This window comes from Thamnophis sirtalis, unplaced genomic scaffold, assembly GCF_051295495.1.
Source record: "Thamnophis sirtalis isolate CommonGarterSnake01/CBP01778 unplaced genomic scaffold, rThaSir2_p1.2 scaffold_8, whole genome shotgun sequence".
Taxonomy (NCBI): Eukaryota; Metazoa; Chordata; class Lepidosauria; order Squamata; family Natricidae; genus Thamnophis; species Thamnophis sirtalis.
This window is the reverse complement of record NW_028261388.1, coordinates 59,503,481-59,525,762: the sequence shown is the minus strand read 5'-3', so window position 1 is coordinate 59,525,762 and position 22,282 is coordinate 59,503,481. Positions and strand designations below refer to the sequence as shown.

General features: G+C 41.7%; 1 protein-coding gene across 3 annotated transcripts in view; it reads right to left on the bottom strand.

Moving 5' to 3' along the window:
* Positions 1-22,282, bottom strand: part of MED14 (mediator complex subunit 14) — a 174,422-nt gene that overhangs the window by 98,934 nt on the left and 53,206 nt on the right. For all 3 annotated transcript variants that reach the window (XM_087721772.1, XM_087721773.1, XM_087721774.1), the window contains exons 12-13: positions 14,417-14,495; positions 6,601-6,760 (exon numbers count right to left, since the gene is read on the bottom strand). In XM_087721772.1, the coding sequence (XP_087577898.1) occupies positions 6,601-6,760; positions 14,417-14,495 (239 nt within the window). The remainder of the gene's footprint in view (positions 1-6,600; positions 6,761-14,416; positions 14,496-22,282) is intronic.

Genomic DNA, 22,282 nt, shown 5'->3' with positions numbered 1-22,282 from the left:
TTGCCCAGGCTACTGTGGACGCAGCACTTCTTGTAGAGTGGGCTGTGATTCGGTGTGGTACTTGCTTAGACTGGAGCTGATAGGTAAGGGTGATGCAAGCACACAACCATTGGCCGATGGTGGCGGAGGTGACTTTGTGCCCCATGGTAGCAGGTTGAAAGGAAACGAAAAACGATTCCAATCGCCTGAACGCCTCAGAGCGCTTGATGTATTTGCGAATGGTTCGATGCACAGCCAGTTTGTGCCATCTGCGCTCCGTAGGATGTCTTGGGTGAGGACAAAAGTCCGGAAAAATGACTTCCTGGCTCCGATGAAACCAAGAGTTAACCTTCGGGAGAAACAAAGGATCTAAGCAGAGAGCGACCCTGTCTGGATGTATGACACACAAGTCCTCTCTGACTGACAAGGCCGCTATCTCTGAAATCCTAGGTGCCGAGGTGATCGTGGTCAGGAATACTGTCTTGAAAGTTAGGTGCTTCAGGTCACAGGTTCGAATGGGCTCAAATGGAGACTCAACCAGAGCCCGGAGTACCACATTCAAGTCCCAGGTCAGATATCGATGAACGACCGGGGGCCGCAAGTTGGAGGCTCCATTCAGGAAGCTGCAAACCTTGGAATGATGTGCTAGGGATAGATGGTGACTGGGAGCGAGGATGGTAGACAGTGCCGCCACTTGGTGATGGAACATGTTTGCTACCAGCCCCTGGTCCAATCCATCTTGCAAAAAGTCCAAAATTTGCGGTATAGAGGAGCAAGTGGGGTTTATCTGCCTAGGTACGCACCATTTTGCGAATGCCGGACAGGTGGCCTCGTAAATTCTAATAGTTGATAATCGACGTGCAGCCTGGATGGTTTGGATGACCTTGGCCTGTCCTTCTCTAGGAGGTCCCTCTCAAGTGCCAGATGGCCACCTGAAACCATTGGGGCTCCAGATGTGAGAGAGCCCCCTGGCTGAGAGAGACCTCCCTAAGAGCCAAGGTGGCGCAGTGGTTAAAATGCAGCACTGCAGGCTACTGCTAGATCAGCAGGTCAGCGGTTCAAATCTCACCGGCTCAGGGTTGACTCAGCCTTCCATCCTTCCGAGGTGGGTAAAATGAGGACCCAGATTGTTGGGGGCAATATGCTGACTCTCTGTAAACCGCTTAGAGAGGCCTGAAAGGCCTATGAAGCGGTATATAAGTCTACTGCTATTGCTATATTGCTATTGCTATATCCTCCACGGGAGAGGCTCACGAGGTCGGCAAACCACGCCCATCTGGGCCAGAATGGTGCTACAAGAACTACCTCCACCTGTTCTGTGACAATCTTGCGGATGACGCTGGGAAGGAGAGGCAATGGTGGAAATGCATAGAGTAGGCCGGATGGCCAGCAGCAAAAAATGGCGTTGACTCCCTCTGCTCTTGGAGACTTGTACCTGGAGAAGCAAGGGAGATGAGTGTTCTCTGGGGTGGCGAACAGTTCGACTGAAGAGCGGCCGAACCTCTGTGTGATTTTGAGGAAGAGGTCCGGGTGCAGGCACCACTCTGAGTGATCAATTGTGGCCCTGCTCAACCAATTCGCTTGGACATTGCTCACCCCAGAGATGTGCTCTGCTCAAAGAGACGATAGATGCTTCTCCGCCCACTTCCCCAGGTGCTCTGCCTCCGCCATCAGGGACTTGGAGTGAGTTCCCCCGGCAATTGACATGTGCCTTGGTGGCTACATTGTCCGTTAACAGCATCATGTGCTGGCCTTGGATGGTCATCTGAAAGTGAAGGAGAGCTAGTCTTGCCGCCTTTAACTTTAGCCAATTTATGCTGTGCTTGAGATCGTTGTTGGACCACCTGCCTTGGGTGACCTGATTGTCCTGATATGCCCCCTGTTAGATAAGCTCCCCGTTGGGAGAGCGAGTGCGTTCAGAGAAATGTTGTGAGAGTGTTGTTAGAGAACATATAAACCAGCATACAGAGACACTGCAGTTTAAGTAGGCTTTTACTTTCGTGATATCAGAGTCCATCAAACAGTCCAAGTCATACACGGTTAAGACAGTAAGTCATCAATGTCTTTCAGTTAAGGGATAATCCAAATAACATAATCCATAAACATACAAACAGTTCGGTACTCAAAGTTTGCTAGCAGTTGCAAAACTTTCAATAGCTCACAGCACTTTCTAACAGCTAGCTTCCAAACATACTCAGATCAGATCAGCCCAGCATCTAACAGAGAGCTAACAGTCATTCTGGCTCCCTCTTATGGCCGATTGAGGAAAACAGCAACCAATCACATTTTACAGTATGATTTAAAAAAACAGGTACAACATTGTTATATGATTTATATATTGCCAACCCAACTGTTAGATTACATTCCTAACACCCCCCATCCGAAAAGGCTGACATCCATGGTGATGGTTAGGCAATCCGGCTCGTGGAAGAGACTGCCCTTAGTCAGAGCAGGAGAATCCCACCACTTCAGGGACTGCTGGACCTTGAGGGGAACCGGGATCGGGGAAGGGGAGTTGCTCTTCTTGACCCTTTGGTTGGCACCATTGCAATTGTTGTGAATGTAGTCTCACCCACGGTACTATCTATAGGCAGTAGATCATCTTGCCCAGCAGTTTTGACAGCAGGATGATGGGTGCAGTCTGCGAGATTCTCACCTGAAGGATCAGTTGTTTGAGGATGGAGATCCACTCCTGCGACAGAAAGACCTGGCAACTTACAGTGTGTATTATGGCACCGAGATGCAGCAACCTGGTGGTGGGAGTGACATGGCTTTTGTCCATGTTGACGGAGAAACTGTGGTCTTGCAGGGCTCTCATGGTCATCTGGAGGTCTCGGACCGCTTGCTGGCAGGATGGTGATTGTATGATGATGTCATCCAGGTATGCTTGAAGTCTCACTGGATGTGACCTCAGGGACGCTACCACAGTTGCCAGAATTTTTGTAAATGTCCTGGGGGCTGATGAGAGGCCGAATGGTAGCGCTCAGTATTGATAATGCGTTCCTGCACAGTAAAATCTCAGGAACCTGCAGTGGGCCTTGAGGACAGGGATGTGAAGATACGCTTCTCTGAGACCTATTGATGTTAATAGATCCCTTGGCCTGATGCATCTCAAGATCAACTGGAGAGACTGCATTTTGAAGCATTTGTACACTAGATTGTAATTTAGTCTTTTGAGGTCTAATCCCCCTCTACCCTCTGGAGTTCTTTGGGACAAGGAACAGGATCGAGTAAAAACTTGACCCCTCTTGGCCTGCTGGTACTGGTTCTATTGCCCTGATCTCCTAAAGGTGCTGGATCTCTTGCTCCATTAGGGACCATTTGGCTGGGGAGGAGGGAGTGGGACAGCAAATGAAGTGGCGGGGAGAGGGGGGAAATAAATTCTAGAGTCAGATCCAGGCGGATTGTTTGAAGTACCCACTGGTCTGATGTGGTCTGCTCCCACCAGTCCTGAAATAAGCGCAGTCACCGCATCAGGGGAGCATCAGCATCATGCTCCCTGCATGGGAGCATCAGCTGGCTGTCACTTATAGCGATGGAAAGCCCTATAACCTGATCCACCACGAAAGGGCCCCTTAGAAAAGGATTGCTGTCTGGCCTTGTCTCGAAAGGGTTGATGATCTTGTGACCGGTCTGGTCCCTGACTGTACGGGCGGTGGTATTGCTTTCTAAAATAACCAGAACCTTTGTGCTCTGTTTTCTTGGTGACGGATGGCATAACTTTCTTTTTGTCCTTGTTTTCGACTAGGACAGGGTCCAAGGCCTCCCTGAACAGCTTCCCTCCTTTAAAGGGGGCAGAGGCCAACTTCCACTTGGACCTCATGTCAGCGTTCCAGTGGCGAAGCCACAAGAGCTGCCTGGTGGTGACATTTGAGGCTAGGGCCCTGGAGGTGAACTTAGCGGAGTTGAGGGTGGCATCCACAGTGTATTCTGCTGCTGCTAAGACCTTATTGAACTCCTGCCTCAGTTTGTTGTCACCTGTCGGAAGCTTGGCAGATATCTGTCTTAGCCAGAGGAGAGAGGCCCTGGACATAAAGGACGCTGAAGTGGCCGTCTTAATGGCCCAGGCAGCCGCCTGATGGGTCTTGTGACATGCCCTTTCTGATCTCTTGTCCTCTGCCTTCAAGCACTCTAAAAGGTCAGGGGCAAGACTGAAAAGGATGTAAGGGCTTGAACTGGAGGATCCACGTGAGGCAATTTTAGTAAGTCCTCCAGGGAGGCATCCACCGTATAATGCTTTTTATCATTGCTACCAGGCATGGCTAGTGTGCCCGGTTGAACCCAATGTCACTGCACTACGTTCAAAAATAACTTAGAAACTGGCACAATCTCCTGGGGAACAACTGGTTCCTCAAAAAGATCTTTGCTAGGGTCGACGTGTGTACTGTCACTGGATCGGTGGCAGTTACTCCCATATGGATGGCTGTTTTGGCCTTGCTCCAGATTGTCTTGAACAAAGCATGTTTAAACAACCCAGTGAAGACTGGTTTATCCGTGACAGCTCCTTCGTCCCCAGAGAACTCCTGCTCTGGAAGGATTTCCTCATCTACAGCTGAATCCTTTCTGTCCAGCGAGGAATAGGGAGAGGCGGGTCCCTGGGGAGCCTCTGAAGGAACAGCCTTAGAGGAAGAAGACCTGGCCCTGCAACGTCACTTGGCACATTGTTTGAGACCCTCTGAAATGCCCTGGGATATGGCCTTGGTTATAACATCCTGCATTTCCAAAGAGAGGGCCGGCCCTTGGTCTTCTACAGGCTGGCTACGCTTAGCGGCCCAGCGGGGCAGAGGATGTTGTGGAGACTCTGCTTCTAATGAGCAATGAAACACATCAGCATTATCTCCCATAAATGGTCTAGGGGAATTAGCTGACTCAGAGTAGTCATCTGATGAAAATTCCTGGCCCTCATCCTCACTCTCCGATCATGGTGGGTCCTGATTAGTAGGAGCTGGGGCCTGTGGTGATTCCACTGCAGGAATTGGAGAACTAGCCACCGGATGTTGCTGGGCTTGTTCAGGTTGTTTCTCCGGTGCTTTTTGGCAGCTGGGGGCAACTTGGTCTTGGGGCTTTGTTCCTTTATTTCCCCCAGCCTGGCTCTGTCTGCTGAGGGCCTCTGAGACTGCTTTGCTAGCCTGTCTGGTAAGGCTCCTGCTGCTAGAGGGCCCTGGCTGCATTGCCTCTTGATTAGTGTTGTCTGCTATTATGCTGTGAGTAAGGGTAGTCTGTGCACCACTCACCAGCTGGAACACAGTTGGGGATGTGAGGGTAGCTGCAGCTGCTGATTCAGAGTCGTGAAGATTGATGGTTGAAATGAGTAATTAGGCCGGTGCTGCCACGAGGAAACCTCTGGGGTGATATCCAACCTCCCAGTGCCTGCAGGTTTAACAGCTGGAGGGAGGCCTAAGGCAAGGACCAACACCTCGCTGTTAATGATCAATTAACAATCAGTGGGGGGGGGGAGTGACTGACCGCCGGATTTCCGGACAGAACAAGTCATGCTGCCACCACTCTCCAATGCTGGCTCATTAATGGAAGGGAAAAATGCAGCAAAACTGCAAACAAAATGACCACTGGAAATTTTTCCCTTAACCAAAATGGCCACTATGATGACTAACTGCTGGAAAAATGGCGCCAAAATTAAAATCTGCAAAGCGATGGCGCGAACGGATGGGTCCTCGCACCAATGACTGTCGTGTCAAATGCTCAGGTATATTGTAAGCGGCTGGGCCCTCACGCCGTTGACCGCTGCGTGAAAATAAAGGGCAATCACGGCGGCTCCCAAGCCGGCTCGCATCACCCAGCAATTTAAAGGGACAGCGCGCACCCAGAGAAGCCCAGGATAAGCGCCGGCAGCAAATAGCAGCAATAGACTCAAATACAACAACTGAAAGCCAGACCTTATTTCTTTGCAGAATGAAGAAGAATTCGGTTGGAAAGTCCAAGTTAAGGTTAAATTTCTGTTGATATTCTGGAACCACTTAAAACATGTCCTTGGGCTAGGCTGAATTGAAAAAATCTGAGGAGCCGGAAGAGGAGACATGGCTAAAGAGCTTTCAATTCAATCCAGGGCAGTCAGGCAGAATTTAACCCATGCTTGGACTCTCCAAGCAGCGTACAGGAAAAAAGAAATAAGAATAAGAATAAGAAGGTGGTGCCACATTATTACCTTTCTTTTGCTTTATATTTACTAGTTACATCAATGCTTCTAAAACATTTTCGTTACCCCACACTGCTTAGCAGAAAAAGTAAAATATTTAAGTCAATTTGAATTATCCTATTATGGTTGGATAATGGCTTTATATGTTGTTATTCAAAGAAAATTCATATTTACCCAATTTTGAACAATTTTTCCAGGTTTGGAAAGCACTGGATTACATCATTTTTCTTTCCTTTTTACCATTTCCATTTGTGCAATCTCTTTTTCTCTTAATCTAAGTTCTCTTTGTTTCCTAGTTGCCTTCCTTCCAAGTGGCTAGTTAACTTTCTGTCTGCATTTTAATGGAACAACTATTTAATCAAATTAAGCATGAGGATAGCCATCAAACTGATCCTATCATAATACATTCTTCATATTACAAAAAATTAGAAAGACCACATTCTTATGTTGAAATCTCATTTACTTACAATGTAATACTGTGGAAGTCGGGTAAGCTTGATAAAAAGTTTGTGGCTGGAAAGATTTCCCACAGGATGAGTAGCATGATTAACTAGCTGCAATGTTTCACTGCTTACTGTAGGCAAATGTTTTATTGATTGTTTGCAACGCTGCTGCCCAAGCCAAAACCTGAAGTGAACACAAACAAACAGGACATTGGTGGTATTCATTAGAACAAAGCCCATTTATTCTGTAGTCTTGGCTTCAACTATGCAGATATAGTAAGAACTTCCAGCTAAAAAGCAACATTTTCAAAAACCACTGTACAAATTCTTGTATTTAGATACACATCCAAGAGAAGAATGATGGCATTTTTATCCCATCTTTTCATATGTAACTCAAGGTGGCAAACATACCTATATTCTTGACTTCCATTTTCCCTACAACCCTGTGAGGTAAGTTGGGCTGAGACAGAGTGACCAGACCAAGTCCCCCAGCTGGTTTTCATGCCTAAGGGAGGCCTAGAACTCGCATTCTCCTGAGTTCTATCACTCTAGCCACTATACCAAACAGGCTTACATACACGCAAAAGACACACACATTGAGTATACATATACTCATGTGTGTGGGTGTGTGTACATATGTGCATAAAAATACATGTAAAAGTAAATTAATATGTTAATTTGTTAATGAAGTCTGGCTGCAACTTCTAAGGCATGATGAGCTAGACATATCTACAGGACAGTGAGCAAACAACCAGTTCTTTGGAACCTCTCTGGACAAAGAGGGGAAATGAGATTGCTCACATGTGCTCCAGATAGGAGAGCCTTGTGAGAATATTCCAGGACGACAATCTTCTATAGGTCTGAACACTGGGAGATGAGAGAATCAGTCATCAAGCTGACAACTGCAGCAAAGCCTTTTAAAGAACACGGAGTTTACTAACCTTGCTTTCTTTTTTTAAAAATAAATTTTTTTATTAGTTTTATGACAGAAAAAACACAAAAAGAAAAGCATCATCTTTCATTACATCTTGCAGAAAGCGTATCCATTGGTCATAAGTACATTTTGTGTGTTCTGTCCACAATCAAATATATTCCATTCAGTTTAAATTGTATATGTTAAAAATTTATATATTTTACTATTACCATACCACCATTTTCATTTAGTTAAGATTTCAAAAACACAGCCACCTGCTGGCATTTTTCCCCTTCCCCCAGTTTCAGTCAATCTGCCATGTCTTATATCTTTATAACATATTCTAAGAAAAAAGAAGCCAATTAGTAGGACATCTAACATTTCCTCTCTCTAACGTATCTTTATTATTATTATAGTTAACTGGGGTTATTTACATTTTTCTCTTCTCTTCTCTCCACAGACGCAAAAAGCAACAATCTCTAAACAACAATCTATTAATATGTGTTAACAAAATGACCATTTAAAATCTAAGACAAGCTAAAGAGAAAAAGAAAAAAGTTGACATTTCTAGTTGATAATCACCAAAGTATATGTTAACCTTCCCTTTTGTTTTTATAGTTAAAAGACAGGGGGGGGGGGAACAATTGTTTGCCATTTCTAATCCAAATTAAAATTTCTAGTTGATAATCTCCAAGGTATACATTAACATTCCCTTTTATTATTTTAATTAGAAAAAGACAGCGAAGAAAAAAAAAGAAAACAATTGTTTGCTATTTACGTCACATCACCTCTTATTCTAATCCAAATTATTTATAGCTTCATAATAAGGTGTAAAACACACATTTATAGGCTTTATCATTTCACCAAATCTCAGTTGCAATTTGCAGCCTGGTTATTTATCCTAATTAAGGTTATCCTTGTTAATATCATGATATATATATATATATATATATACGAATAAATATTCAATGATAATCTATAAGAGTCTACAAAATACTAAAATCCCTACTTATTAACCATCAAAAATTAGCTAATTTTTATCATCAATTGGCATTATCAGCCAGTGTCTTTCCAGTAGCAAAATAATCCTTTCTCTCTCGCCAGCAGTTGTGTCATTTCTATTATTCTATTAACATTTCTTGCCGCACTCTGTAGCTTAAAGGATCTCTCATGTAGTTTCATTGCTCTTTAATTGTTATTAACGTAGGCTTAACTTTGGTTATTTAACTTGTTTCTGGATATATTTGTCTTTTTTTTGTCTTTTTTTAAAAATTTATTTAAATGTTACAGTTAAATAGATAAAAAGAAATACAAACTATTGCTGGTGAAAATTCATGGCATATTACGTGTCTCTGAAGGAACAAAGATGGCACAATGGTGAGATTGGCAGTTAGAAAGTAAATTCCGGCTGGCAAAATCTCTCTGGAAAAGGGAAACGTCATGAAATCACCCTCTTCTACTCCAGACAACCGCTGCTCATAAGTAATTCAATTTGATTTGATAAGCCACTGTAGATGTCATCGTCTGCAATGCTCTCTTCCGTGGGAAATGGTCATCACTGATGCTGCTCCTGATGGCTTGAAGCCCATGTTTGCAAATGACGGTTGTATATAGAGTTTCAATATCCATGATAACTAAAATAGTGTTGCCAAGAAGATTGCCAAAGAATTTCAGTTTTCTTAGGAAGATTGTGGTGTCTCTTATGTAGACGGTGCTGGTAGTATAAGGTTTAAGTTCATAAATTCAGATATTGCAGCTATTAAGGTTCCAAGCTTGAAATAATGGGATTATCTGAATTGTTTGATCTGTGTATTTTTAGAAGGAAGAACTCCTGGAGTGTTTTCTCTATAGAAGCGGTCTTTTATGTCCTTAGGAATTTATTTCATAAGGCTACATACTGTAGCTCTTTCTGATATGTTGCTGTGGGATCTGAGAGTAGAAGTTAGTAAAATTTAGCATTGCAAATGTGCTTTTCAGCTTTCTTAATATGATCAACCGCATTATTGCATGGGGAAGGTTGGGGGGTCGGCATGATCTCTACTTATGAATCCTCCTTGGAGAACACATTGGTGGATCCAACAGTGTTGGACAATGATGGCTGCATATCTATGTCCTACTTCTTATTCATGACAGTATTGTTTAAGTTTCAAGCAACAACAAAAAAAAAGTTTCAAAGGTTGTACAGTTGCTTCAGTTCCAAAAAAATCTTTTCTGCACTTCTTTGAGTCAGATACAATTCTTGGGGATCTGATGATACTTTGATGTAGTTTTCATGGATTGAGGTATCATCGCACACTGAACTGGTCTTCTCCAAAAATAAGGAGGACCCGTCCAGATCATATGCAGTCTCCCGAGAAACCCGTTCAGGGCAGGAGGCTCCAGCACCAGCCAGCAGAGCCCGCCACTCCGAAGCCTCCTCTCCGGCTGCAGGGCAAGGCGTCACTAGGTCTTCTTTCATTTTTTGCAATGGCTCTTTCATGAATTGACTCTCAGTATCTTGGTTTGGAGCTGGCGATGATGAAGGTGTCATGGAATTTTCACACAGGGATGAAATCATCTCCATCTTTTCTGAGGTCTCTAATACTCCCTTTGGATCTTGGCTTCTATTTTCTATGATCTTAAATTCATGCAATCTCTTGTTCTCTGGAGGGGAAGTGAAAGGCTCAATTATTGTGGAAACCAGGTCTATAAGTGGCTCTGCTGTATCCAGTTCTTTCCTTGGGAGAGCACCAAAAGCGTTAATAAGGCCAGCTTCTGTGCTGTTAAATGTCTCTCTGTGCAAGATTGGTTGACTCCCACTATCATTCGCTTTCTTTTCCAAGGTTGAAAATGAGGTGGTGTCATTCACCTTGAAGGCTCGCATGTTAGTTATTAAAGGGATAACCCTTTCCTCAGCAAAGACTCTGATGGGAAAGATTTGGAAGGAGGCTAAAAATGCCTTCATCTTGAATAACATCTGAGGTATGGTGGACTGTTTGAAAGACAGAAGGATCCGCTTCCAATTTGGGGCCTCAGGTAACCACTCCACAGCACGGAGATCAATCATGCCCCTGTGACAGTGAAGAAGCTGGCTTAGGGAATTTAATATCGCACTTCTGGAATTCCAACGTCCATAATTAAGTCTGTTCAAATGGATTCTAAAAGCTATCCTTTGTGTTTGTAGCAAGCTATGTGATTGTTGTGATTGAGGGAGGGATTCTTTCCTGATTTCTTCTTTTTTGATACCTTTTCCTCTCGATACCTTGTCTGGGGGGGGGACTGTTTTTTTGAGAGGGCTGTCTCCTTTTATCTGTCTCTTTAACTGTTTTTCTGGCTCTTTGTTCTATTTCCTTTCCCTTATCCTGCGAGTGGGAGTTAATCAAATCTTCTGCCTGAGCTTTAGTGGGAGTTCTTGGGACCCGATATTGCATTTGAAGAAAAACAGCTAAATCTTTTTTCAGTGACTCTACATCATGTTGGATGGCAATTAATTGTTCAAATATTGAGACCACCGTTTGCGCTGTGAGAAGGCATTGCTTTGCCATAAACTCGGTTGAATTTTCCCAGGGTAAACTCTCCATACTCTGAATTAACTTAGACTCAATAAAGGAAGTTGTTGGGCTAGTTGTGTGTGATAAAATCTGGCAGACATTTTGTTCCCCCTCCACCCGATTGGAGAAGTCTAGTAAATGCTGATTTGCCATATCTTTTTGCCAGTCCTGTTCCAATCTCTCCAGATTGTTGGGGCTGGGGTTAGTTTTACTTACAGATCTCTTGCCAACAAAGAGCTCCTCAATTCGTGGTTGTTTTGCTGTCTTCACTGAAGGAAGAGATCCTGGGCTGGTGCCATGGCGTTTCTTTCTTTTTCCCATGCTTATTTAATTCTTCGGCAGCAACAAAAGTTTTTGTTTGTATTATGTTCTGCGCTGTTATCTCCATCAAAAAATGTTAATTAGATGAAAAAGAATCGGGTAGGAGTACTAAAAATTGATAAAATAAAATAAAACCAGGCGGCATTACTGAAAACACGCTCCAGCTGCCGATGACATAACAATGTTCGATATATTTGTCTTCTTAGTTCCACCTTTTTCACTCTTTTTTTCCCCCTCCTGCATCTTGAAGTTGAAAGAAAGGCTCCAAGTTGTCAAAAACACTTTTCCAGCTTCCCTTCTTTTCACTTTTGCTTGTATTTGGTCCATTGATGGATTCATCTGACATCTTATCTTTATTATCTGTGTTTCCATTCTCTTCTTTGGTCTCTGGGGCTCCAATCCCCTCCTCTTTAACTGTAGCACCCCATAAACTGTCCCATTTCTTGTCAAATCTCTTAAGTCCTTCTGCAATATTTTGAAGTCCAGCCAGGATGTTTTGGATTATTAGATTTTCTTCCTCTGAATGTTGATCCATTTTTCAAAATGCAAAGAAATATAAAGGAAAAAAAATAGGAAAAGGAATCTGCCACTCTAGCCTGTCAAAATTTTAGGAAATGTTTCTGTATTTACTTTGAATCTTAAACACCAGTTCTTTCAAAGTTTTTAAAATAGGGGGGGGGGGTTAATTCTTACTTGTCTTTTCCTTCTCTTGCCAAAATATTTACCAGAAGCACTAACAAAACAGGTTTCATGCTTTAAGTCTTATCAAGTTTTATAAGCAAATTCCAAATCCTTCCATTGCAAGGTTAGTGAAAACAAGTGAAGCAAAACAAAGGATACATTGTATCCAAAACAGAAACAAAGTTCAGACTTTGGCTTCCAGGTGGCAGATTCAATAATTAGTCAATTGTTATTTTTTGCTTTCCCTTAAATATCTTTCATATAGTTTTAACCAATAGAGGGAAAAATTTGTTGAAGAGAAGTTTAATTTAGCAAACAAAATAATAATAATTAGGCTACTAAAAAGGAAAAAATAGAAAAAAAAGATCAGTCCATAGACTACAAGCAGGGAGACAGGAAATGTTGCAATTACTTCAATCCACAAAACATCGTTACTAACTACAGCAGGAAATCTTCTAATAGCAGTCCAATAAGTGTCAAATTCGGCGCTCTATTCTTACTTTGAGGACTAGTTATTATTATTTTTTTAAGAAAAAAAAGTTTCTTAACACAGATCTTCTGAAAGTAGAAAAAAGAAAAAAAAAACCTCACCAAATGGAATGCTTTCGCTTCGTCTCTTCCTTCAGGAGCCATCTCCGACTATGCCAGCCTGGGGGCTGCCTGTTTGTACCCTTGGGTCAAACAGGGACTTTGCGATGTCCCTGTGACCAGCAAGGCTTTGGCTTCCCTGTCTCTTCGGGACGGTTTAGGTCCTACCGGACTGTCCAAAGACTAAAGTTTCATTGACGGACCCGGACTGTCGGGTCCATGCGATGTGTCGTCGCGACGTTGGCTCACTAACCTTGCTTTCTGATCACCTTCAGAAATTACTTATCTAAGTATCTTAAAGCTACTATAGTCTTTGAAACAGCAATTCTGATCTGGTGTATCTACCTTTATTTCTGAACAAAAGAAAAACTGACTGTAAGTTTAAGAACTTAAAGAATTTAAAATAAATGGCAGAATAAATAAATAAACTTGAACTAAGAAAGTTATAAACAAATTAAGGGCGAGACAAATTTGGAATATTGAAAAAAACCTTCTTGGATTTTGTAACTAACTATATAAAATATAGTAGGAACCAGAATTATTTTTTGTAGGTAGGTCATAACAAAGATTAGACACTTTGCTATTTCAATTGGATACTAGAGGAAACAAAAGAAAGAAAAAAGAAAAGTGTTTTTTATTAGTATTGGAATTTATAAAATGATACAATATGCTGTAATATTTGAAATGTGAAAGATCTTCAAAAAATGAGACCAGAAATTAGTAACCACAATATCAACAATATCAGTAATGATGATTGCTTGTATGGACAAACTCTGTCCAAAGATGCTAATGAAGAGATAACAGATGTGAAACTGTAAAATCAGAAATAATGGATTTTTAAAAGTGTGGATTAAAAGATAGAGAAGGCATTTAAAGTGCAAATAAAAGTGGATGGTCAAGATAATGATCTGAATAAAGAATTTTTACTGGATATTCAAAAAGAAGCTAACTGAGGTTTTAAAAATTAAAGGGATACCAAGATAATGACCTGGATAATGTCTTTTTACTAAATTTACAAAAGAGTTCAAAAAACCCTAGTAATGAATCAAATCCTACAATAATATTTGAATGAATTAAAGATTAAGATTTTCAGAAGTAAAAGGAAGGAATATGAAGTTGGTTTATTTGATCAAGATTAAAATAAAAATGTTTTTGTAAAGTTCTGGCAATCCTTTATGAACTTTTTGCTGACAACAGGATTGAAAAGTCTTATCAATTTGTTTATAGATAAATAAAGGGTTGTGGGAATAAGATAATTTGCCTGTAACCTTATACAGGGTGAAAAGCTACCAAACTTGTTTCTGGTTGTGATGAAAATTTGTATTCTCTTTTCCACTGTGAGATCAGTTTATTTATTCTCTGCTTTTGTTTCTTAGCGAGTTTTGATTCATAAACAGAATTATTACTACACTAGTAATTACTAGATTAGCAATTTGAAACTGGCAAATGAATGTGCATTACTAATACTCCACTCAAGAGGTTTGTGTTTCAGATACACATGTATGACAATATTTTAAATGATTCCAATAGTGTTCAGGAATAAAAAAAGGTTTTAACCACAATTCATGTTGACCAATCAAGATTATATTAAACAAAAGAAAAGTGACTTTTCTTGATTTTTGCTAATAAAAATCTATGCCGTATAACATGTTAGGAGCTATATATCCAGTCCTTTCAAATAAACAATAAAGCTTCCCTGTTGTAATTACTAAAAGGCAGCCAAAGCAGGAATCAGAAAATTATTCTAAAAGTGAAATTGTTTTTATAATGACAAAGAAGTGCATTTCCTGGAATTGTTTTTACTAACTTGAGCTGCTGAAGCCAAGGAATGATACGCTTCATATCATCATTGACAGACTTCTCTACATCATCCAAGGTCTGCTGATCTACAAAGAAAAGGTATTAATTATTTAAAATATAATTATTTATATATATTTAAATAAAATACAGGATTGTAGTCAAAATAGATTTCTGTTGATTCTTTTATTTTAAACAACCTGTCAGCCTCTACTTTGCTTGCTTGCTATCGGTTGCCATAGTAACGTGGAGGGTGGGGGCTAATAGTATTTGGGAAGGGAATTACTAGGTACCGGAGGAGATATTGTTAGGGAGCTTTGTTTTCACAATCTTCTGCACATGCTGATGGCTTGTGTTTGAACCTGGCCACAGTCAACTGTCTCTGCATACCAATTGAATGAAGCCACCTGAAGATGCACCCCACATGACATCTTTGGGAGCTGGAGATTGGACATTGGGTTGGTATAACTAGGGGGAGGGTTTGGGGCAAACGTTTGATATGTATACGTTCGTGCTAAATCAATCTCCATACAGAAGGGATTCCAGAGTAACACATATATTATAAAAAGACAAATACTTTTTAATCAAACAATAGTAGTAATATAAAAACTATTCAAAGTAATTCAATTTATTAAATTCAATCATTACAGTATGTTTGTGACAATAATGAGAAATGTCATATAGAAAAGCCTTTCTTTGGTAAATTAATAGTGATTTTTCCTACTGGATTGTACATGAAGAAAGTTCTCTTATGAAGATTTAATAAATGCAAGAAGCAGCACTCCTTCAAATGTATTGAGGATGTTAAAATATAGAATGTTGCACTGGGTGGGAGTAAAGAAGAAGCCTGTACTTTAAGGTCTATAGTAGCCTTGTTTTACATAGACAAAATTGTCATGTATTGAAAGCCTCTGAATTAACAGCATCTCCTGGAATCCAATCTGAATGTTACTAGAGAGGAGCACCATGACATGGTCACTCTTATCACAGGAGACAACATTTGACACAGAAATCAGTGAAGGCTATTTCTTTGTAAACTGTATTGGGATTCTATACCGTTAGGATTGTATGGACCTCCTTAAAGCCTCCTCGCACCCCAATCCCACTCAAGGATAGCTATATGGGAGTAAAAATATCAATTACATTCTATCTTTATTAGGATCTAATTAAAACAAAATATGATTCAGTTTCATTTGTGTTGTATTCAAACTCCTAGAATATCACAAAATATAACACACAGATCCTGTGTAGTTCTTAATCAAAAGTTTTGCATCCATCTATTTTATATGAAGTAAATTGATATTCAACTTCTGTAGCCATCCTTCTCAGTCTATGATTCTGGGTGGCTTTAAAAAATACACAATTAAGACATTAAAACATTCTAAAACAAATAAAATTGATCAAAAATATTCAAAATATATCAGCCAAGATACTTGACCAGTTAGCAATACAGCCAGGAAACAGGGCCCTTGACACATTTCAGCACCCCAGGCTTGGAAACACAGCCAGGTTTTTAGGGCCTTACAAAAGACTAATAAGGTTGGGGTCATTCTGCTCTCCAAAGGGAGGGTACTTAGTAGAGCAGGGGTCATTGTGGAAAAAGTCCATCTTCCAGTCTCTGGCAGGAAGCTCTTTGCCTGATGGGATCTGCAGCATGCCTATTCTTCAGGCTCAAGATTGACAAGAAGATACTCTTGGAAAAAGGTAATCCTGCAGGTAACCTGATCCCAAGCCATGTATTGTCAGAAAGTTAGAATTAGATATTATTATGCTTCAAATTGACCCATGGAAAATGAATTAGAACTACTTTAATTCTCATTTACATCAGAAAAAGTAATAAGGATCACTAAATCTGGCTGTAATCCAATTCAATAGACTCTATCCAATATCCAGCATAATTGATCTTCCACTCTACTCTATGAGCTTCTCAATGTGTACCAACCATAAAATCTACTAACAGATTTTAAAACACTGGGAAGAAAGAATTATTTTGCTAATAACCCATGGTCCAGTATTTCAAAACTTTAATAACTGCGAGGACTTCTCACTGATTGCTGTGCAGAACACAGTGTTCCCTGTTCTTCAATCTTCCATCTTCTTCAATAATTTTTAAAATAGGATTTAAGAACCAGTTAGTTACTATAATTTATCTAAATCACCACTTGGCTAATAAAGTTATTATGTGAATGGGGATCTACAAGAAAAGGTTTTTGATTGATTCAGATGCTTTATTAATCACTGAGGATCCAGTGATTATTATTATTATTATACAATTGTATCACAGCGGCCAGTTGTTTCGCCAGATTTGGCATTGGTTACTAGACGGGCCCCACCCAGGGGCCTAGGACGTCGTAAGGTATTTTCGTAATATGCGTGCAGATCCAAGCAGTGCGGCTTTTTGCATTTGACTGATGGTGATTTTGTCAATTTTTAACTATTTTAAATGTAATTCCAGTGCTTTGGGAATAGCACCCAGTGTGCCAATTACCACTGGGATTACCACTGCTGGTTTGTGCCAATTCCAGTGATGATGATGATGATTATTATTATTATTATTAACAATATCAACAATAATTTAGGTATCTTGTACTGTATTACAAAAGGGCAAGTAATATCCCTTAAATTTAGAATTAGTTTAGCAACTGGTTAAGTAAAACAGGGTCCTCAAAAGACAGATAACCCCAAAAGACACAATTCAAAGTTCTGCTGACTGCCCCCGCTCTGAAGTTATCTGATTGTATTTTGGGTTCTCTGCAACTGGCCCACATTTATGACCATTTGCAGCATCCTGCAGTGATTTAGGACATTTTTTTTGCTTGAAATGGGTGTTTCCTTTCAGTTCCTGAGGGAAAATAACTATTGTAGACAATGGATTCATTTTAAGACCACTGCTTTTAATCACTAAAAAAATATCACAAAATCAGTGCCAAGTCTCCGACTAGCGAACACAAGCAAATCAGACTTGGCTCCTTCTCAAAGGTCTTCTTTAATGAGTACATCATATTGACACAGCTTCAATGGAAAACCAAATCTAAACCTTTTCCGCGGTTACAGTATAATTAAACTAGGAAATAACTCCATCCCCAAGTGTCACAGGTCACGTTGGTCAATTGGGTTAATTGGTGGGCTCTTCAGGCACTCCTTCCCCAACTTTAGCTGTTGCCAGTAGAGGTGACCTTGGTTCTCACGAGAAAGCTCTTTGTTCTGTCTAGTAATGCATTCCAACCTCCTTCCCCCCGTGTCGCAACTGAGGTATAGAAAGATGGTTGCAGCCAGATTCAGTTCAAAGTTGACAATGAGATTGCTCATGATGGAAATCCCAAGCTCCATTACAGTTATAAGTCAAGGACTATCTACATCACAAAAAGGATGATTATTCGATCCTGGAAATTTGTGTGCCTGCTAAGTTCTAAAAGCTGAATTGTTAAGATCTGACACATTTCATGTTTTGAATGGTTATTTTTTTAGACAGACAGGAAAGAGCAGGCAATATACTTCCAAAACCAAGATTCAGTTTCTCGTTTAAGTTGTAGTAATTGTGGAGAACTGGTTGGTGTTGCGGCAACAGCTGGAAATAGCGGAGCTCTGCCAAGTTCCATGAAAACCAACTGATATCTGCTTGCTGGGAGACCCTAATGGGTTAAAGTTGCCCTGGAGAGGTGGTGAAGGAAGGAGAAGTGATTCATCGACCACAAGGAAACCGCAATTTCCTTGTTAGGTCTGAAGAAAGCTGTCCAAATGGACAGCAGGGACGACGGCCATTTTTGGCAAGTCACAAGCTGTGACAACTAGGACAATAAGATTTGTTTGTTAGCGGTTCATGGACAAAACATTGAAACTGGGTGAGACAACTTCTAACTTTTATTCTAGAGACCTAACACAAGTAAAAATTTTAAAAAATAATCTCTAAATGTTAAGAAAATGACGATTGGATACATGGAGAAAGATTAAAGACCCAGATGTGAAAAAAATATCTAATAGAAACTTTAAAATATAGAAAGCTTGGAAAAGATGTAACAATAATTTGAAAAGTGATTTGTGGGAAAAACTTTTTATTTATTTATTTATTTATAACCTCCCCTGATCAGTTGACAATCAACTGTTGTTTTTCACACACTGTTTAATGGATTTGGAGCAGGAGAGCCATCTACTGGAGAAAGAAGATTACTGCAGTGTGGGAAGGCGGATTGTTTAGGATACACAAAGAAAAAAAGTGAAAGTAAATAACATCTGGAAGGCCACTTGACCTTGATTCTAATTCAGTAGGCGATTTAGATGTTTGAAAATGTCTTGCAAGCTTTTTGAAAATCTCTAAGACAAATTGAATTGCAAAAGACCGTTGGCCTACCTGAATGGTCTTTCTATGTGCACTGCGGGAAAATCCAAGCATGGGTTAACTTTGTCCATTTGCCCAGAGACTGAGTTAGAAAAAAGTCTTGACCATGCCTCCTACGCTTGACAGAGCTAGATTTTTTAAAATGAAGACGCAGCCAGTCCAAGAGATGGAAATATGAAAGTAAGTCCTGTTGATATGGAAACTGTGATGTTAAGTCGTGTTCTGATCCTGGACTGGATTGGTCACAAGGGCAGGGTTGGATTCTCCCACAGCACACATAGAATGACCATTCAGGTAAGCCAATCTTTTTTCTGTGTGCTGCTTGGAGAATCCAAGCATGGGATATGCCCAAGCATAGTGTCTCAAAGGCGGGAAATAGACTGCTCTAGCGTCCTCGAGTCTGAATGAACCCTCTGCCACCCGAAGGATGCCTTGGCCAAGGCCAAAATGTCCAGTTTATAATGCCTGACAAAGGGCGATGGGAAAAACCATGTTGTCGCCCTGCAAATTTCTTCAACTGAAGCTTGTGTCACCCAAGCAGTGGTTGTGGTAGTGGTCCTGGTGGACTGAGCCGTGATACGCCTGGGCAATGATCTGGCCTGGATTTCAAAGGCCTTGGCTATGCAAGCCTTCAACCATCAACCCACGGTGGCTGGAGTCATCTTCTGTCCCATGGAGGCTGGTTGAAAACAGGGATTCCATCTTCCTGAAGGAAACTGTTCGTATTTGAGAGCCTTTCTTACATCGAGATGGTGCCACTTCCTCTCTAGAGGTTGTGTGGGCTGTGGACAGGAATCTGGGAGGATAATCTCCTGGGCCCTATGAAACTATGAGTTAACTTTAGGTAGAAAGGAAGAGTCTAACCGTAGGACAACTCTATCAGGATGGAGTGGTCCCCGCAGACCGAGAGGGCCACTAGCTCCGAGATCCTTCTGGCCGAGGTAATGGCCACGAGGAAGACAACCTTAAGAGTCACAATGGATAGTGGGTTAGTGATGCATTACGGGTGGCCTGAGGTTCGATGCCCCTTTCAGGAAGCTACACACCCTTGGATGATGAGCAAGGGTACAGCTATCTCCACCCGGAAGAAGCGTTGATAAAGCAGTCACCTGTTGATGAAGGGTGTTGGGGGTCAGGCCCCTGTGCAACCCACTCTACAGAAAGTCCAAAACCTGTGGAATCGAAACAGTCATGGGAATGATATGTCCAATGCGGCACCATCTGCAAAAGGCAGTCCAGGTGGCATTGTATACACGTAAGGTGGAAGGCCTTCTGGCCACCTGAATTGTTTGGATGACCTTCCCGGATAAATTGTCACACAAGATATCCCTTTCAAGTGCCAGATGGTCAATTGAAGCAACGGGGCTCCGGATGGAACAGAGCTCCCTGGCTGAGGCATATTTTTTTAAAGTTTTTTTTATTTTTTCATTTTCATACAAATAACCACATGTATACTGTTACATAACCAACATTATTTTGTATTATTAAATATTTATGTCAATTTGTCTTACCATCAACCCCCAAGATTGATTATTGGCTCTTCTGCTCTCCATATACCACATTTGTACCCTATCCATCACTTTCTTCTCCCTCTCTCCTCCTTCTCCCTACCTCCTTTCTTCCCTGTCGTCCTTCTCTTCTCTACTTCCCCTTCCTCTCTCCTTCTCCTCTCTCCCCTTTCCACTCTTTCCTTCTCTCCTCCTCTCCCCCTCCAGCCCTCTCTCATAATCCTCTCTTCCTCCCTTTACCTCTCTCCTCTCTTCTCATTTCATTTACTTGGTTTATTTCAGCCTCTGAGCAGGCTCCATTTTATCTTGATGGTATTTATAATTTCATTTCAATAAACATCTTTGATTTTAACATATATCCTCCTCCTTCTTTTTGAAAGAAAAACAAACAATATACATATATAGCAATTATATTTTTAACACCCCCCCCCTTACTTTTGGCCAAAACGTGGACCTGGTTACAATTCCCAGCTATTCTCATCATAATATTGAATAGTTATACATCATTACACACCGCAATTTTTTAGTTCTGTCTCTATTCTATCACCCTTGAAGGGCGCAGAGGCCAGGCTCCATTTTGGCATGTCCGCCTGCCAGTGGCAAAGCCAAAGGAGGCGTCGGGACGTCACATTAGACACCATGGCCCTAGATGCAAACTTGGCTGCATTAAGAGTTGCGTCACAGGAGAATTCCACGGCTGCTTCCAGCTTGTTTGTGTTCTGGTGCAGCCGCAGATCCTCAGGTGATAGTCTGGCCTGCAATTGTCTAAGCCAAACAAGGAAAGTGCTATTAAAAAAGGACACAGCTGTAGCCGCTCGAAGCACCCAGGCGGCCACCTGATGTGTCTTGCAGAGTGTCATCTCTGCCTTGCGATCTTCTGCATTTAGTCCCTCTGATACATCAGGTGGTACAATGGCAAGTGAAGCCAGGGAAGCTATTGGAGGAACTACAGTCAAGATCTGCAGGAGTCCCTCCAGGTCCGGACCGGAGCTGTAAAGTTTTCAGTCATTATTGCTAAGGGGAGGGATGGAACCAGGCTGAGTCCTCTATCTCTGGACAATGTCCAGGAACAGCTTTGGAAATGGTATAACTTTCTGTTCAGGGACTTGTTCTGAAAAGAGGAGTTCTGTCAGATCCAAACCCAACGAAGCCTTAGCTGGAGTTTCAATACCTCCCATATATCACCATGGTTTTGACCTTGTATAAAAGAGACTTAAACAATGCAGACTGGAAGAGTCCAGAGAAGGCGGGTCTGTCAAGCAGCAGCCCTTCCTCCTCCGACAAATCCTGTTCACCTAGATCGTCTTGCCAGCAAGTGAATCCTCACTGCGGAGGGAAGGAAGTGGCAAAGGAAGATCCTGTATAGGCGCTGAAAAGGCCTTGGCCATGGCCAGAGGCATAGAAGATTGACCCCTTTGCTGTAATTTCGATTCAACCCCCTAGGAGATAGCTGCAGAAATTAATGCACGAATTTCCAGAGGGAGACTCAGAGATTGGCCTTCCTCAGGGTGGAGCCCTGCCACTATTGGAGTGAAGATAGCCTTTGGCATCGAATGCCTGGTCATTGGGCAGGATGCTAAGCCTCCCACTGATAAGCAAGATGGGGGAATGGGCCCATTCCAACATCCTCTGCTGAAAGGTCCTGCAGAAGGGTAATATCAGGGGATCAGGTTTGGGTCGCCTCTAGAGCAGGAGGAAAGCCAAGCTGTGAATGAGGGGAGAGAGTCTCCAATGCCAATGGTGGTAGGGATCTGTTGGCCTCTGCCCTTCTGGTAGCCTTGAAAAATTGCTTCTCCATTACCCTCTGTCTCCACTTAGCATCTTTGTCAGTGGCTTCAGATGTGGACTGAACCATGGAGCCGTTGGCCCTAGATCTACTAGAAGTGCCCCTCATGGTGGGTCTACTCACTTGGGCACTAGATGCCTCTAAGGGTGGTTGTGGCCTGGGGAAGGTGTCTGCCTCAGTGCTTCTGCCAGAGATAGATGATCTGCCATGCTGGAGCCTGCTTGGCTATTTGGGTAAGAAACCCCT